General features: G+C 56.1%; 1 protein-coding gene and 1 pseudogene across 1 annotated transcript; both read right to left on the bottom strand.

Moving 5' to 3' along the window:
* Positions 1–15,247, bottom strand: part of LOC125318777 — an 84,016-nt pseudogene that overhangs the window by 6,824 nt on the left and 61,945 nt on the right.
* LOC125318785 (class I histocompatibility antigen, F10 alpha chain-like) lies at positions 8,614–13,203 on the bottom strand. The gene is made up of 8 exons (XM_048289716.1): positions 13,088–13,203; positions 11,240–11,503; positions 10,669–10,944; positions 10,127–10,399; positions 9,918–10,025; positions 9,779–9,814; positions 9,627–9,659; positions 8,614–9,236 (listed from the first exon to the last, which is right to left on the bottom strand). The coding sequence occupies exons 1-8, from the start codon at positions 13,161–13,163 to the stop codon at positions 9,220–9,222; spliced, it is 1,083 nt and encodes a 360-aa protein (XP_048145673.1). The 5' UTR covers positions 13,164–13,203; the 3' UTR covers positions 8,614–9,219.

Genomic DNA, 15,247 nt, shown 5'->3' with positions numbered 1-15,247 from the left:
AATCGGAGCGAGGGGCGGGCTCTGCACACGGCCCAGCCCCGCCCCGCGCTCCCAGAGCCCCCCGGGCTGCGTGAGGGGAAAGCCGCAGCTGAGGAGCAGCCCTGGAACGGGCCCGGCCCGAGCCGCCATTCAGCTGAGAAGAGAAACAAAGCTCTCCGCTGCTCCCGGCCCGACCTGCCCAGCCCTGCGTGTCGGGTGCCTCCGGCTCCTTGGGAAGCCCTGCAGCCTCGCTACTGCCGCCCCTAATTCGGAGCATCAGTGCATGGCTTTGATTTCCCCGAGAAAGGGAAAACCGCCCCAAACCCCTTTGGCTGAGTGCACGAGGGGAGAGATTTGTGGCAGAAAACTCCCAAAGTCGTTTATGCCCAGCTTGGGAAGAACAGCCCAAACCAAGCGGAGCTGGGACCCCCCGGCAGCGCCTCTCTGCCGCCCCAGCTGAAGCCCTCGCTGGCTGCTCCAGGCTGGATGGGCAGACTGGGAGCACTGGGAAGGGGCCCCGGCTCGGGGCGCAGCCCCCGGGGCAGCCCCACGGCCCCACGGCAGCTCCAAGGCTCCGCCAGCCGGGATGGAACGTGGGAGGGGGAGCAGGGCAAGGCCCGGGGCTGTCGGTGCCCAGGGGACACAAGGGAGAGCGGGGGTGAAGAGCTGGAAAGACTCCGCTACTGGAATAAGTAGTACAGTGGGTGTGTTTATTCCAGCGCTGGGACGCAGGGGGGTCGCTCCTCCAAAACCATGCCTGCCGACAGCTGCGTTCAGCTTTGTATTTATTGGGTTGCAAATTCCATATTCATTGAGTTTCCCAATCCGCCTATACATATTTATTACCTAGCCCTGCCCAGCCTCACTTCGTATTACAATGAGCCCAAAAGTCATTTACATCCGCGTTGCGCTTGCGCAGCGTTCTCTGGTGGTCGTGGGCAGGGGTCTCCGAGATGAAATAAGAGTCTTCCTCAGATGAAGTAAAGGGTCTTCCTCATCCTGAACTTTTCACCTTTCCTCCCTGCGCGTGCTCTTTATGTCCCCGGGCTAAGTGCAAACTTCAAGACTGGTTTGAGTTAGCTTTAGGTTAAACGCAGGATCTTTGGTCAAGATTCCTTCTCCTTTATCAATAGTCTCATATATTCTCATCCTGCTTTGGTAGGCACAGTAAGTGTTGGGCAAGCGGTATGCATTGCTCCTAACAAACCAATTCTTAAATTCTTAGTAAATCATTTAATCTCTGCTTCCCCATCCCCCCGATTCCCCATACCTGCTCTCGGTCTCGGTATCGTGGGAACGTGAGGTGGGTTGAGTCTCATGAGCGGGACCACCGATGGAGGGGCCAGGGGCACAGGAGGGAGATGCAGGGTCTGCAGCCGGGAGGGACCCCCGGCAGAGGGGGGGGCCCGACGCAACACGGATCAACGCGTGGGGGGAGCCGGGCACGGAAGAGGGACCGCACATGGGCAAAAAGCCACCAGTGCCACCATAGGGCTGCCACCATCTTGTATGAGCGGAGTGGAGGCGGGAGAATTAAAAATAAAAGCAGCAGCTGGGATTGTGTGTCTGACTCAGCTGCCACTGCGATCTTGGATCAAATTTGAAGTAGAGAAAACCGGAGAAGTAGGTACGGGGGAGAGGTCTGGGGCAGAACCCGGGATGGCCTGGCCAGCACCACACTGGGCAGGTAACAAAGAAGATTGGGAGGAGGCAGGGAAACCGTGGTACCCCTGTGCACTCAGGCAAAATCCATCTCCCGGTCTCCCTTGAAGCAGGGCACAGGGAACAGGGATGCAGGGAGAGATAAGCGGTAAAGGGTTTTTTAAACTGGGGTTAAAATTTCCCAACCGTTTGTACTAGTTTGAAAACAAACTAGTGGGAGACACCAAGTCAGAATAACAATTTAATAGGGAAATAAAAGGAGGGGGAAAGAAGAAAAACAATAGAAGCGGATAACACTGGGTTAAACTGACAGAGTTAGGATACAACCTGGCACCCTGTTAGTCAGGGTGGTGGTGGCAGTCTGGTAGAATGGTGGCTGCAGTCCTCCCGAAGTGGCGATCCTGTAGAAAAAAAAAGGATCTGCTCCTCCTCAGAAGGTCCAGTGGTGGCTGTGTAGCTCCTGTCCTCTGGAAATCCAGTGTTTCGAAAGGCATTGTCTCTGGTGTTCAGAGTCCCAGCTTATATTCACGCTGAGATGCTTGGCTCCTCCCTCTGGGTGGAGCATCTCACAATAGGGTAATGAGTCATGAGGCCAAGTGTTGATTAGGCTCATTAACAGAAGATAGTCCGGAGGGAGTTATCTCTGAGTCATGGGGCAGGACAATGATGGGCAATTAACAGCAAGATAGTCTGGGGGGAGGAGGCAAGGAAACACTGCCCCACCTGATTTCAACGGCTGATGGGGATGGTAATAGAATACACTGCAACCCAGGACATTATCCACCCCTTATTCTGTTACCATCTACATTTTCCCAAATCAATACTTTCTTAAACTCTAAAACACACATACATATATATATATATATATATATATAATGAAACCCTACACACAGTTCTCACCTAAGATTAGGTCTCCCTGTGGTACACAACGGGTTTCCCCATCTTTCTGCATTACCCACCAAGTGCAACCAGGTCCTTGAGCAAAGACAATCCCACAGATGGGTTTGCCTTTGCCTGAGGTGGGATTAATCCAAACAGTCTTTCCTAAAATACCTCTCAGGTGTACCACAGGGACTCTATCTCCATCCACTGTGTGCAAGGGTTCAGACTCCGCGGGACCAGCTCGATTGATGGACCCTCGGGTATTGACCATCCAGGTGGCCTTTGCTAAGTTCACTTCCCAATTTTTGAAGGTCCCCCCACCAAGTGCCTTTAGGGTGGTTTTAAGTAGTCCATTTCAGCGTTCAACTTTTCCAGCAGCTGGTGCATGATAAGGAATATGATATATCCATTCAATACCGTGTTCTCTGGCCCAGGTGTTGATGAGGCTGTTCTTAAAATGAGTCCCGTTGTCTGACTCGATCCTGTCAGGGGTGCCATGTCTCCACAGGACTTGCTTTTCCAGGCCCAGGATGGTGTTCCGGGCTGTAGCATGAGGCACAGGGTAGGTCTCCAGCTATCCAGTGGTTGCTTCAACCATGGTCAACACGTAGCGCTTGCCTTGGCGGGTTTGGGGAAGGGTGATGTAGTCAACTTGCCAGGCTTCACCATACCTGTACTTTGACCATCGTCCACCATACCACAGAGGCTTCACCCGCTTGGCCTGCTTGATTGCAGCACAGGTCTCACAACTGTGGATGACCTGTGAGATGCTGTGCATGAAAAGGTCCACCCCTCGGTCACGGGCCCATCGGTATGTTGCATCTCTCCCCTGATGACCAGAGGCATCATGGGCCCAACGAGCTAGGAATAATTCTCCCTTGTGCTGCCAGTCCAGATCCACCTGTGATACTTTCACCTTGGCAGCTCGATCCACCTGCTCGTTGTTGCGATGCTCTTCATTAGCCCGACTCTTGGGTACGTGCGCATCCATGTGTCGAACCTTCACGGTCAGCTTCTCTACTCGGGCGGCGATGTCCTGCCAAATCTCAGCGGCCCAGATGGGCTTCCCTCTGCGCTGCCAGTTGGCTTTTCTCCAGCGAGCCAGCCATCCCCACAGAGCATTAGCTACCATCCACGAGTCGGTGTAGAGATAGAGCCTCGGCCACTTCTCTCGTTCAGCAATATCCAAGGCCAGCTGGACGGCTTTAAGCTCTGCAACCTGACTCGATCCACCTTGTCCCTCGGTAGCTTGTGCAACTCGTCGTGTGGGGCTCCATACTGCAGCTTTCCACTTCCGGTTAGCGCCTACAATTCGGCAGGAACCATCAGTGAAGAGGGCATAACATCTTTCAGTCTCCGGTAGCTCATTATATGGTGGGGCTTCCTCAGCACGAGTCACTTGCTCTTCCTCTTCTTCAGAAGATAATCCAAAAGTCTCACCTTCAGGCCAGTTTGTTATAATTTCTAGAATCCCAGGGCGATTCGGGTTTCCAATACGGGCACGCTGTGTGATGAGAGCAATCCATTTGCTCCAAGTAGCGTCAGTGGTGTGATGCGTGGGAGGAACCTTTCCCATGAGCATCCAACCCAGCACCGGTAGTCGGGGTGCCAGAAGCAACTGTGCTTCAGTGCCAATTACCTCTGAGGCAGCTTGGACTCCCTCATAGGCGGCCAAGATTTCCTTCTCTGTGGGAGTGTAGTTGGCTTCAGATCCTCTATAGCTTTGGCTCCAGAATCCCAGTGGTCGACCTCGAGTCTCCCCAGGCACCTTCTGCCAGAGGCTCCAGCACAGACCATGGCTCCTGGCTGCAGAGTAGAGCACGTTCTTCACCTCTGGTCCTGTCCTGACTGGGCCAAGGGCTACCGCATGAGCGATTTCCTGTTTGATCTGGGCGAAGGCTTTCTGCTGTTCAGGGCCCCAGTGGAAATCGTTCTTCTTGCGGGTAACCAGGTAAAGAGGACTCACGATCTGGCTGTACTTGGGAATGTGCATCCTCCAGAAACCTATGGCGCCTAGGAAAGCTTGTGTTTCCTTCTTACTGGTTGGTGGAGACATCGCAGTGATCTGGTTGATGACCTCAGTGGGAATCTGACGTCGTCCATCTTGCCACTTTACTCCCAGGAACTGGATCTCTCGAGCAGGTCCCTTGACTTTGCTCCTTTTGATGGCAAAGCCAGCTTCCAGGAGAATCTGGATGATTCTCTCTCCTTTCTCAAATACTTCCTTTGCTGTGTTTCCCCACACGATGATGTCGTCGATGTATTGCAGATGTTCTGGGGCCTCACCCTTTTCCAGTGCAGCCTGGATCAGTCCATGGCAAATGGTGGGACTGTGCTTCCACCCCTGGGGCAGTCGGTTCCAGGTGTATTGCACACCCCTCCAGGTGAAAGCAAACTGGGGCCTGCATTCTGCTGCCAAAGGAATGGAGAAGAAGGCATTGGCAATGTCAATAGTGGAGTACCACTTCGCTGCTTTGGACTCCAGCTCGTACTGAAGTTCCAACATGTCCGGCACAGCGGCGCTCAATGGTGGCGTGACCTCATTCAGGCCACGGTAGTCCACCGTCAGTCTCCATTCTCCACTGGACTTACACACTGGCCATATAGGGCTGTTGAAAGGTGAATGGGCCTTGCTGACCACCCCTTGGCTCTCCAGTTTGCGAATCATCTCATGGATGGGAACCACAGAGTCTCTGTCGGTGCGGTATTGCCTACGGAGCACTGTTGCTGTGGCGATTGGCACCTGTTGGCACCTGACTCTTAGTAGTCCCACGGCAGAGAGGTCATCTGAGAGGCCAGGCAATGTACTCAGTTGTCTGATATCTTCTGTCTCCACAGCAGCTATCCCAAAAGTCCAACGATGTCCTTTTGGGTCCTTGAAATATCCATTTCTGAGATAGTCTATGCCGAGAATGCACGGGGCCTCTGGGCCAGTCACGATGGGGTGTTTCTGCCACTCGTTCCCAGTTAAACTCACTTCAGCTTCCAGTACAGTCAGCTGCTGGGATCCTCCTGTCACCCCAGAAATAGAAATTGGTTCTGCTCCCACATACCTTGATGGCATCAGAGTACATTGAGCGCCGGTGTCAACCAAAGCCGTGTATCTTTGTGGGTCAGATGTGCCAGGCCATCGGATCCACACAGTCCAAAACACCCGATTATCCCTTTCCTCTACCTGGCTAGAGGCAGGGCCCCTCTATTCCTGGTCATGTTGCATGTTGCTCCCTTCCGGTGAATACGCTCCTGAGGTCCCTTCAAGAGGATCGGTCATATTATCATTCCTATGCCGTCTGGAGTTCTGTGCGCGAGACCGGAGCGGCGTTGACTCTAGATGTGCTTCTTGTGGTAGTTGCCCCTCTTTTTAGTTCACGTACCCTGGCTGCTAAGGAGGAGGTGGGTTTTCCATGCCACTTACTCATGTCTTCTCCATGTTCCTGAAGGAAAAACCAGAGATTACCTCGTGGGGTATATCCTGTCTCCCTGGTTGGAGGACGCCGGCTCCTAATGCAGAGACTCTTGTTGGTTCTGGTGGGATGTGGTAAATCTCTTCCTTAAGTTCCTTTTTCAATTTCTGATGGCCTTCTTCGATCAAGCTCCGGACTTGCTCAGCCAGCCTTGTTTCCACAGATGAGACATGAGTGCGAAACGGGGCTGTGACGGTGTCCTCGTAAATCCTCAGTTTGTTCGCCAAGACGCCCACCCTGTCCTCGCCTTCCCTCCATTGCAGCGTTGCCAGGTAACGGGAGTACATCTCTGGTCCAAGGTGTGCGAACCTCAACCACATCTGTGATGTGCACTGGACACCAGCTGGGCTCTTCGGAAATCTCTCGTCTTCTGAGAAAATGATCTCCAGCACAGCCAATTCCCTCAGGCACTGGATACCTTGTTCCATTGTGCTCCATTTTCCTTGGTGCACCTGGAGGTCTTCTTTACAAAGGTACCTGTCCCTTACACTTGTAAGCAGTCGCCGCCAGAGGCTGAGAGTTTCTTGGGTTCTCCCAGTCCCCTGGTCAATGACCACATCCCGGGACAGAGATCCCAGCTGCCTGGCCTCACTTCCGTCCAGAATGGTGTCATTGGCTGCAGCGTCCCAGATGCGGAGCAGCCAGGTCAGGATAGACTTGTTCGTCTGGCGGGTGAATTCCCTCCGCAGGTCTCGCAGCTCACCCAGGGATAGCGACCGAGTGATGATCTCTGGCTCTGCCTCTTCTGCTGGGTGCGAAGGTCCTGCTGCATCCTCGTCAGTCACAAGGCAGACTGATTTGCTTTTTGATTTCTTCTTCTGAATGGGGGCAACTGCAATCGGTTTAGGCTGTTCTGGTTCAGTAACAGTTTGTGTGGAGATGCTGACAGCGCCTTTGGTTTTTTCCTCCTCTGCGTCAGTCTGTGTGGACATGGACGCTGCGGTCTTGTGTCTGGGTTCTTTCTCCTCTGTGACAGTCTGAGTAGGGATGGATGCTGTCACTATGCTTTTGGTTCCTTTCTTCTTTGCGACAATCTGTGTAGACATTGTGCTTGTTGCTCGGCTCTTTTTTTTCCTCTCATCCTGAGGATGCTGTGCCATAGCTCTGATCCTAAGCATGGTGTACACAGTGCAGGTCATAGAGAAAAAAGAAAAGAGAACTGACAAGAAGATTATGCCATCCTTAACATCCACAGGGAACTCAATATTTTCAAAAACTGCTGTGTCCGGTCTGAAAGGCTGGAAAAAAGCATTCTTTAATCCTCCCCCCAGGGGCTGGGTATGATTGTTGAGGCCCCAGATGTAGCAGCCTAAAGTAGGACAAGCAGACAAAGTTGAGTATATATTCCGAATTATGTTCATTGTCTCGGAGGTTATCATGCAGTAGGCATAATAGACTAATAAAGCAAATTTTATACCATACCCTGGTCTACACAGGAGCATTACAATCGGCAGATAGCTCCCCATGTGCGGAAAAATATAGAGAGCTAGGTACAAGACCCATGTAAGCATGTTGAACATCATAGTGAGTAGGTGGCTTCTACAATACAAAATTGTAATTCTGACTTTTCTCAGCAGCCAGCCCCACATTGGGTGCCAAATTATGTACTAGTTTGAAAACAAACTAGTGGGAGACACCAAGTCAGAATAACAATTTAATAGGGAAACAAAAGGAGGGGGAAAGAAGAAAAACAATAGAAGCGGATAACACTGGGTTAAACTGACAGAGTTAGGATACAACCTGGCACCCTGTTAGTCAGGGTGGTGGTGGCAGTCTGGTAGAATGGTGGCTGCAGTCCTCCCGAAGTGGTGATCCTGTAGAAAAAAAAAGGATCTGCTCCTCCTCAGAAGGTCCAGTGGTGGCTGTGTAGCTCCTGTCCTCTGGAAATCCAGTGTTTCGAAAGGCATTGTCTCTGGTGTTCAGAGTCCCAGCTTATATTCACGCTGAGATGCTTGGCTCCTCCCTCTGGGTGGAGCATCTCACAATGGGGTAATGAGTCATGAGGCCAAGTGTTGATTAGGCTCATTAACAGAAGATAGTCTGGAGGGAGTTATCTCTGAGTCATGGGGCAGGACAATGATGGGCAATTAACAGCAAGATAGTCTGGGGGGAGGAGGCAAGGAAACACTGCCCCACCTGATTTCAACGGCTGATGGGGATGGTAATAGAATACACTGCAACCCAGGACACCGTTCTCCAAGACTATGAACAGCTTTTGCTAGTTTGTAAAGCAAATAACCTTCTCCCAACATAAATAACCATTGCACAAAGTGTTTTAAATACTCATTAAATATTTTTATTAAATATTATTATTACTATGCTTAAATAACCATTGAACAAAATGTTTTAAACTTTCTGTGGTATAAACATAATTTTCCCAAACAAGAACTGGGAGAGAAACTTCCCGCAGGAGACAAGAGAACTCTGGCCCCATCTCCCTCTCTTCCCAACCCTCAAGATAAAAGGAAATTAACAGAAAAGGATAGAAAAGTGACCCATATTACCTAGAGGGTCAAATAAAAGTCTCGAGGGTGGTCCACTGACTTCAGACCAGTGTTCTCTTTCCCTAGAAGGTTGTTGGTCTCCCCCACTGAGCCCCTGATAGAATTCAGAGGTTTCTTTGGGGCCATGGCTCCTTCAAAATGTGACTTGAGTCCAGAAACTACTGGAGACGGGGATGGTCCGAGGCCATCCACGTTGAGGCACCATTTATTACTGTCTCTGTCCCAGCTTTGTGGGGCACACGTGTGCACGCACAGACGCATGGCTGGGTTCAGTAATACTGTCAGTAGCAAAGTCGAGAAGGGTACTTGCCTGCGTTCTGGCAGGAGCATTTATTGCTTCTACACTGTCGAAAGGTGCAGGGGCAAATACAAACATAATCCTGAAACTCACAGCTCTATCCGGGGGTGGGGAAAAGATGGGACTAGGGAACGGGGACCATTGGGGAAGCTGTGGGGGAGTGATGAGGGGTAGAGGCCAACAGCCAACCGGGAAAGTCAACCTGGGGTAGATTAACGTAACAGAACCATGCATCCTGGGAGAAGCCTTTTTGGTCACCCTAGCATAAAAAGGCTCTTATGGTACCAGGGACTTGTCTTACTGAGAACTCTCTGTCCCCTGTAATGTACGTTCACCAGCCACCACAGGTGGGAGCAGCGGGATGAGCTTGGCTGAATCTGCCGAATCTGAAGAGAGAAGGGGCCGGCTCCGGCTCCGCTGCGTGGATCGCTCAGGCGGTGATTTGTACTGGGATGAGAGAGGATCACAGTGTCACCCTGCCCCTGTCCCCATCCCACAGGATGGACCTGGCTGTGGAGCCCATGGACAGCAGGAGCTGTTCTGGAATCCCACCTGATCCCGCCCCAATCCTGCTGCAATCCTGCTCCATCCATCCCACACCAATCCCACTCCATCCATCCTGCACCAATCCTGCTCCATCCATCCCACCTGATCCCGCTCCATCCATCCCGCACCAATCCCACTCAATCCATCCCGCACCAATCTCACTCAATCCATCCCGCACCAATCCTGCTCCATCCATCCCACCTGATCCTGCTCCATCCATCCCACCTGATCCCACTCCATCCATCCTTCCCCGATTCCCCTCTGGAATCCCACCCCAATCACGCTCCGTACCTGCAGTCGAGCCGCTGGTTCCCATGTCTATTCCTGCAGAAAGAGAAGATCCATGAGATCCCAGCACAGATCACACACCGGGATTACCCCCAGGATCCATCCTGGGATCCGCATGGAGGGGATCCAGAGCCGGATCCACCGCTGGTACTCACCGGCTGGCGGGCTGTATCCATGGTTCTGCCTCCTCCCTATGGAAATAAAGTGGGATCAGCACCCATGGTGGCAGTTCCTGGAATGGTGCCAGGCAGATCCGCGCCCCTTCCCGACCCCCATCCTGTGTCCACCCCGTACCGGATTGGAGCTTCCAGATGATGAATCCGACAAGGAGAACGAGGATGACGATGGCAGCGATGACGAACACAGTGACCACCAGGGTGAGATTCCCGCCGGATTCTGGCTCTGGGAAACGCAAGACAGTGAGGAGGGGGAGAGGAATCCCCAGTTGGGAATTCCCAAATTCCCAATTCCCACATTCCCAATTCCCACACTCCCAGCCTCACCCCAGGTGAAGATCCCGGGCTCCGGCATTCCAGAATGCTCCACCCGGCACCGGTACTGCTCCCGCTCCTCTGGCTGCACCTCGATCCTGGCCCAGGTGTGGAAGGTGCCATCGCTGTTGGGAACGACCCCGCCCCACTCCGTCTCCTGATCCCGGATTTCATCCCCCTTCATCCAGCTGACTGCGATGGGCCTGGGGTAGAATCCGTAGGCGTGGCAGGACAAGATCAGCGTCCCAAATTCCTCTTTTCCGGACACGTGGACATCGGGGGGCTCTGGAATGGGACAATGGTGAGATGCATCCATGGAATTCCATGGGAACGGGATGGGGGTGAGATCCACCCATGGAATTCCATGGGAATAGGATGGGGGTGATATCCGCCCATGGAATTCCGCGGGAGGGGGATGGGGGTGAGATCCGCCCATGGAATTCCACAGGAATGGGACGGGGCTGAGATCCACCCATGGAATTCCCACAGGAATTACCATGTTCCCAAGTCCTTCATTCCCAAATCCCAGATTCCCACATGAATTCTGCTCCCACCTTTGTGCTCCAGTGCCTCCCGCCCATATCCAATGTATTTCCGGAGCTCTTCTGGGCAGATGTGCTTCAGGTAATTCGTCCAATGCTCCACCGGGAACCCGTCACTATTCTGGAGCCTCCTGGTGACCTGGGCAGCGCCATCGGCCACCATGAAGCTCTGGGATCCCGGCTCAAAGGAGATGAAATCCCGCCCGTCGTAGCCTTCCTGAAAGAATCCAGGGCTGCTCCCGTCGGACAGGAGGTCACAGCCATAAACCCGCTGCACTGTGTGGAGACCTAGGGGGGGATCAGATGCAAAGAGACCCATGGAACTGTGTCCCAGCCCCAAGGAGCCCCATTCCAGCCCTATGGAGCCCCAGAGTCCGATGGAAACCCACAGATCCCATCCCAGCCCCTTGCAGCCCCATGGATCCACACCACAAACCCATGGATCACAAGAGATCTCATCCCACCCTCATGGATGCCCATCCCAGCCCCCTTGGAGCCCTGTGAATCCACATCCCAGCCCCACAGATCCCATCCCAGCCCCACGGATCCCCATCCCTGGGGATCTATGGCTACCCCCACTCACCCCTGCTCTGGTTGTACCGGACCCGCAGCTTCTCCAGGTCAATGGCCTCGGTGTGCTGCTCCCTCTTGCAGCTCTCAGTCAGGCCATCCCAATATCCCGGCTCGGGTCCCTTCTCCATCCACGGCGTCAGCGGCTCCACCCGGCCCCGCTCGCTGTCGTAACGCCAGAAGGGGATCCCATCCAGAAACCTCATGACCACAAACTGGGGGACCCCCGGGCCCGGCTCTGACACCACCATGTTCAGGTACCGCAGGGAGTGGAGGACTGGGGGGACACGGAGATTTGGGGGGTCTGGGAGGGTCATGGATCAATGAAAGGGGAACTGGGAGAGCTGGGAAGGGCTTGGGGATCTCATGACCCAGGAAAAGGGAGTGCAGGGAGTCCCTGTGCCCAGGAAAGGGGTGCAGGGGTCCCCAGTGTCGAGCAAAGAGGAGTCACGAGGTGGGGAGACCTGGGATAGCCGGAATGGGGGGCTTGGGGGTCCTTGATGCAGAGGAAAGGGGGGGCTGGGGGCTGAGAAAAGCGGGAATGGGGGTCCAGGGGGTCTCAGGGTCAAGGAAAAAGGGGGGTCTAGGGACTGGGGAAGGCGGGAAGGCCGGGAAGGAAATATCGGGTGGGATTGGTGCAGGATAAAGGAGTGCAGGGCGGTCCCAGTGCCCGGGACTGGAAATTCAAGGGGGTCCCAGAGCCCAGAATCCCCCCTGGGACCCCCCAGAGACCCTCCCGGACCCCTGGGACCCCCATCAGAAAGCGCAGGGGGTGGAGAGCTGGGGGGGACGCAGAGACTGGAGGGGTCTGGGGGTGTCCAAGGGTCAGGAGGCGGAACTGGGAGAGCCGGGAAGGGTCCGAGGTTCAAGGAAGGGACTGGGAGAGGCGGGATGGGGGGTCCAGGGGGTCCCGGTGCCCACGAAAGGGGGTCCAGGGGTCCCCGGTGTGGAGGGAAGCAGGGTCTGGGTGCTGGGAAAGGCAGGAATGGGGGTGCAGGGGGTCCCAGGGACACGGGAAAGGAGGGGCTGGGGCTGGGAGAGGCGGGCGGAGCCCGGGGGCGCAGTTTGGGAAACGCGAAAGCGAAAGAGACCGAGGGAGCTCGGAGGGAGAGGAGGGGGGAAAAGGGGAATTCCAGGGAATTCAGCCGGATCCCACTGGATCCCCGCTGCCGCGACCCCCCTGGAGACCCCTGGGACGCCCGGGAGCCTCCGGGACCCCATTTCGGGAAGCGGTGGGAGTGGAAAACAAGGGGGACACAGAAATTTGGGAGATCTGGGGGGTCCAAAAGCCGAGGAAAAGGGCGGGATTGGGGTCTGGGAAGGGCGGGATGCCCGGGAAGGGGGTGCAGGGGGGGTCCCAGAGCACTGACGGGGGTGCAGAGGAGTCCCAGTCCCGGATAAGGGGGTGCAAGGGATCCCAGTGCTCGGAAATAGGGGTTCAGGGGAGTTTCCTTCCCGGAATTCGGGGTCTCGGTACCCGAAAATGGAAGTTCAGGGGGGTCCCGGTGCCACATAAGGGGGTCCCGCTGCTGGGGAAAAGGGTACAGGGGGGTTCCGATGCCAGGAAATGAACGTTCAGGGGGGTCCCCATGCTCGGGAGTGGGGGCTCAGTGGATTCTGATGCCCGGGAATGAGGGTACAGGGGGATCCCCGTGCCCGGGAATGGCGGTTCAGGGGGGTCCCGGTGCCAGGTAAGGGGGCACAGGGGGGTCCCGGTGCTGGAGAAGGGGATGAAGGGGGGTCACAGGACCAAACATGGGGGTTCCGGGGGATTCCCGTGCCCGGGAATGGAGGTTTAGGGGGTTCCCGGTGGCCGGAAATGGAGGTTCAGGGGGATTCCGGTGCCGGGGATCCCACTCACCTTTCGTCGCCCCCCCCGGGGTCCCCAGGAGCCCCAGGAGCCCCAAGAGCGCCCCGAGAGCCGGCGCTGGAGCCATCGCGCTGCTCCGCTCCGGCCCCGCTCGGCCCCGCCCCAGCCCTGGCCCCGCCCCCAGCCCCGCCTCCGGCCCCGCCATTGGCGCCGCTATTTCCTGCTGACCAATGGCAATTCGAGTCCCTTGGGACGTCACCGGTCACTGGGCGGATGGCGATCTCGCAGGTTGGGACGCGGAAGCGAAGGAGACCGAGGGAGCGCGGGGGAGGAGGGGAGGGGCTGGGAAAAGGGGAATTCCTCTGGATCCCCGCTGCGACCCCCCTGGAGCCCTCTGGAACCCCCTGGAACCCCCTGAGGCCTCCTTTCAGGAAGCGCCGGGAGTGGAGAACTGGGGGGACACGGAAACTTGGGAGACCTGGGGGGTCCAAAGGTCAAGGAAAAGGTCGGGTCAGGGGTCTGGAAAGGGCGGGATGCCCTGGAAGGGGTGCAGGGGGTCCCAGTGCCGGGTAAGGGGGTGCAGGGGGTCCCAGAACACGTGAAGGGGATCCAGGAGGGGGTCCCAGTCCCGGATAAGGGGGTGCAGGGGTGCCCCAGTACCCTGAAATGGGGGTTCAGGGGCTCTCAGGTCAAGGAAAGCGGGGTGAGGGCACTGGGAGAGGCGGGATGGGGGATCCGGGTGGTCCCAGTGCCCAGGAAAGGGGGTCCAGGGGTCCCCGGTGTTGAGGAAAAAGGGGGCTGGGGGCTGGGAAAGGCAGGAATGGGGATGCAGGGGGTCCCTGGATCAGGGAAAAGTGGGAGGGGGGTGAAGGGAAAAGGGGGAATTCCAGGGAATTCACCTGGATCCCCTCCCCGAACCCTCCCCGGCCACGCCTTGTGGGACCCCTGGGCCGGGCTGGGCTGAACTCCCGGGCCCTGTGGCCAAACTCTGCCTGGAACCCGCTGGGTTCGGCCCGAAGCGGGGCAAGCTCCGGGACCCGCGGATCCATTTTGTCCTGCGGGTGCGGGGCCCCACCCCCGAGGGAGCAGGACTGGGCGCTGTAACCCCAATCCCTGATTCTGAATCTCTTTCTCCCCTCTCCTCTCCCTTTCCTTTGGGTGAATCCCAGAGCAGCTGCAGAGCCCCGTGCCCAGTTCGGGTTTCCCAGCAAAGGGAGGCCTGGGGCTGAGGTGCCCTGGGATGGCCGGGAATGGGGGTCCAGGGGTCCCCGGGGTCAGGGAAAAGGGGGATCCAGGGGCTGGTAGTGGTGGATGCCCAAAAAGGCGGGTGCAGGGTGCAGGGGTCAGGGGCTGCAGGGGGGTCCTGGAGCTGGGGAAGGAGATGCAGGGGGGTCCCAGTGCCCAGGAATGGGGCGGGGGGAGCAGGATCTGGGAAACGGCGGCGGCTGCTGGGAAGGGACCAGGACAGAGAGGGACAGGCTGGGATGGGCTGGGACAGACTGGGACACTGGGATACACCAGGATCAGGACCAGAACCCAGGGGGAGCGGAACTGGGGCACCAGGGATCATACTGGGATATACTGGGACCACACTGAGGGCTACTGGGAGCATGCTGAGAGCAACTGTGTGCTCCTGGGATATAGTGGGCATGGTTGGGATCATTCTGGGACTGACTGGAATCGTACTGGGAGTGACTGGAACCATAGTGGTGGTGAAAGGACACAATTGGAAAATTGCAGGGGGCAACTGGGATCATCCTGGGAGCAGCTGGCCCATTCTGGGGTCATCCTGGGAGTGACAGGGTCATATTGGAGTGACTGGGATAATACTGGGGGTGACAGGGATCAAACCAGATTGATAATGGGAGTGTCTGGAATCTACTGGGATCATACTGGGGTGACCGGACTCATACTGGGAGCAATTGGGGTCACAATGGGGGCAAAAGGCATCATAGGAGATATGACTGGGTTCATACTGGAAGTGACTGGGGCCACACTGAACTCTTACTGAGAGGGACTGAGAGTGAAATGAACCATACTGGGCATGACTGGGAGCAACTGGGATCATGTTGGGGGCAACTGGGATCCCATTGAGAGTGATTTGGAACATACTGAGAGTGACCGGGATCATACTGGGGGTGACTGGGAACAGCCGCTGAGGCGGCGGCGGAGCTCGGAGGCGGCCCCAGCGCAGCGTCCGCGGACGGGGCA

This window comes from Corvus hawaiiensis, chromosome 31 (genome assembly GCF_020740725.1).
Source record: "Corvus hawaiiensis isolate bCorHaw1 chromosome 31, bCorHaw1.pri.cur, whole genome shotgun sequence".
Classification (NCBI taxonomy): Eukaryota; Metazoa; Chordata; class Aves; order Passeriformes; family Corvidae; genus Corvus; species Corvus hawaiiensis.
This window is presented reverse-complemented; position numbering and strand designations above follow the sequence as displayed.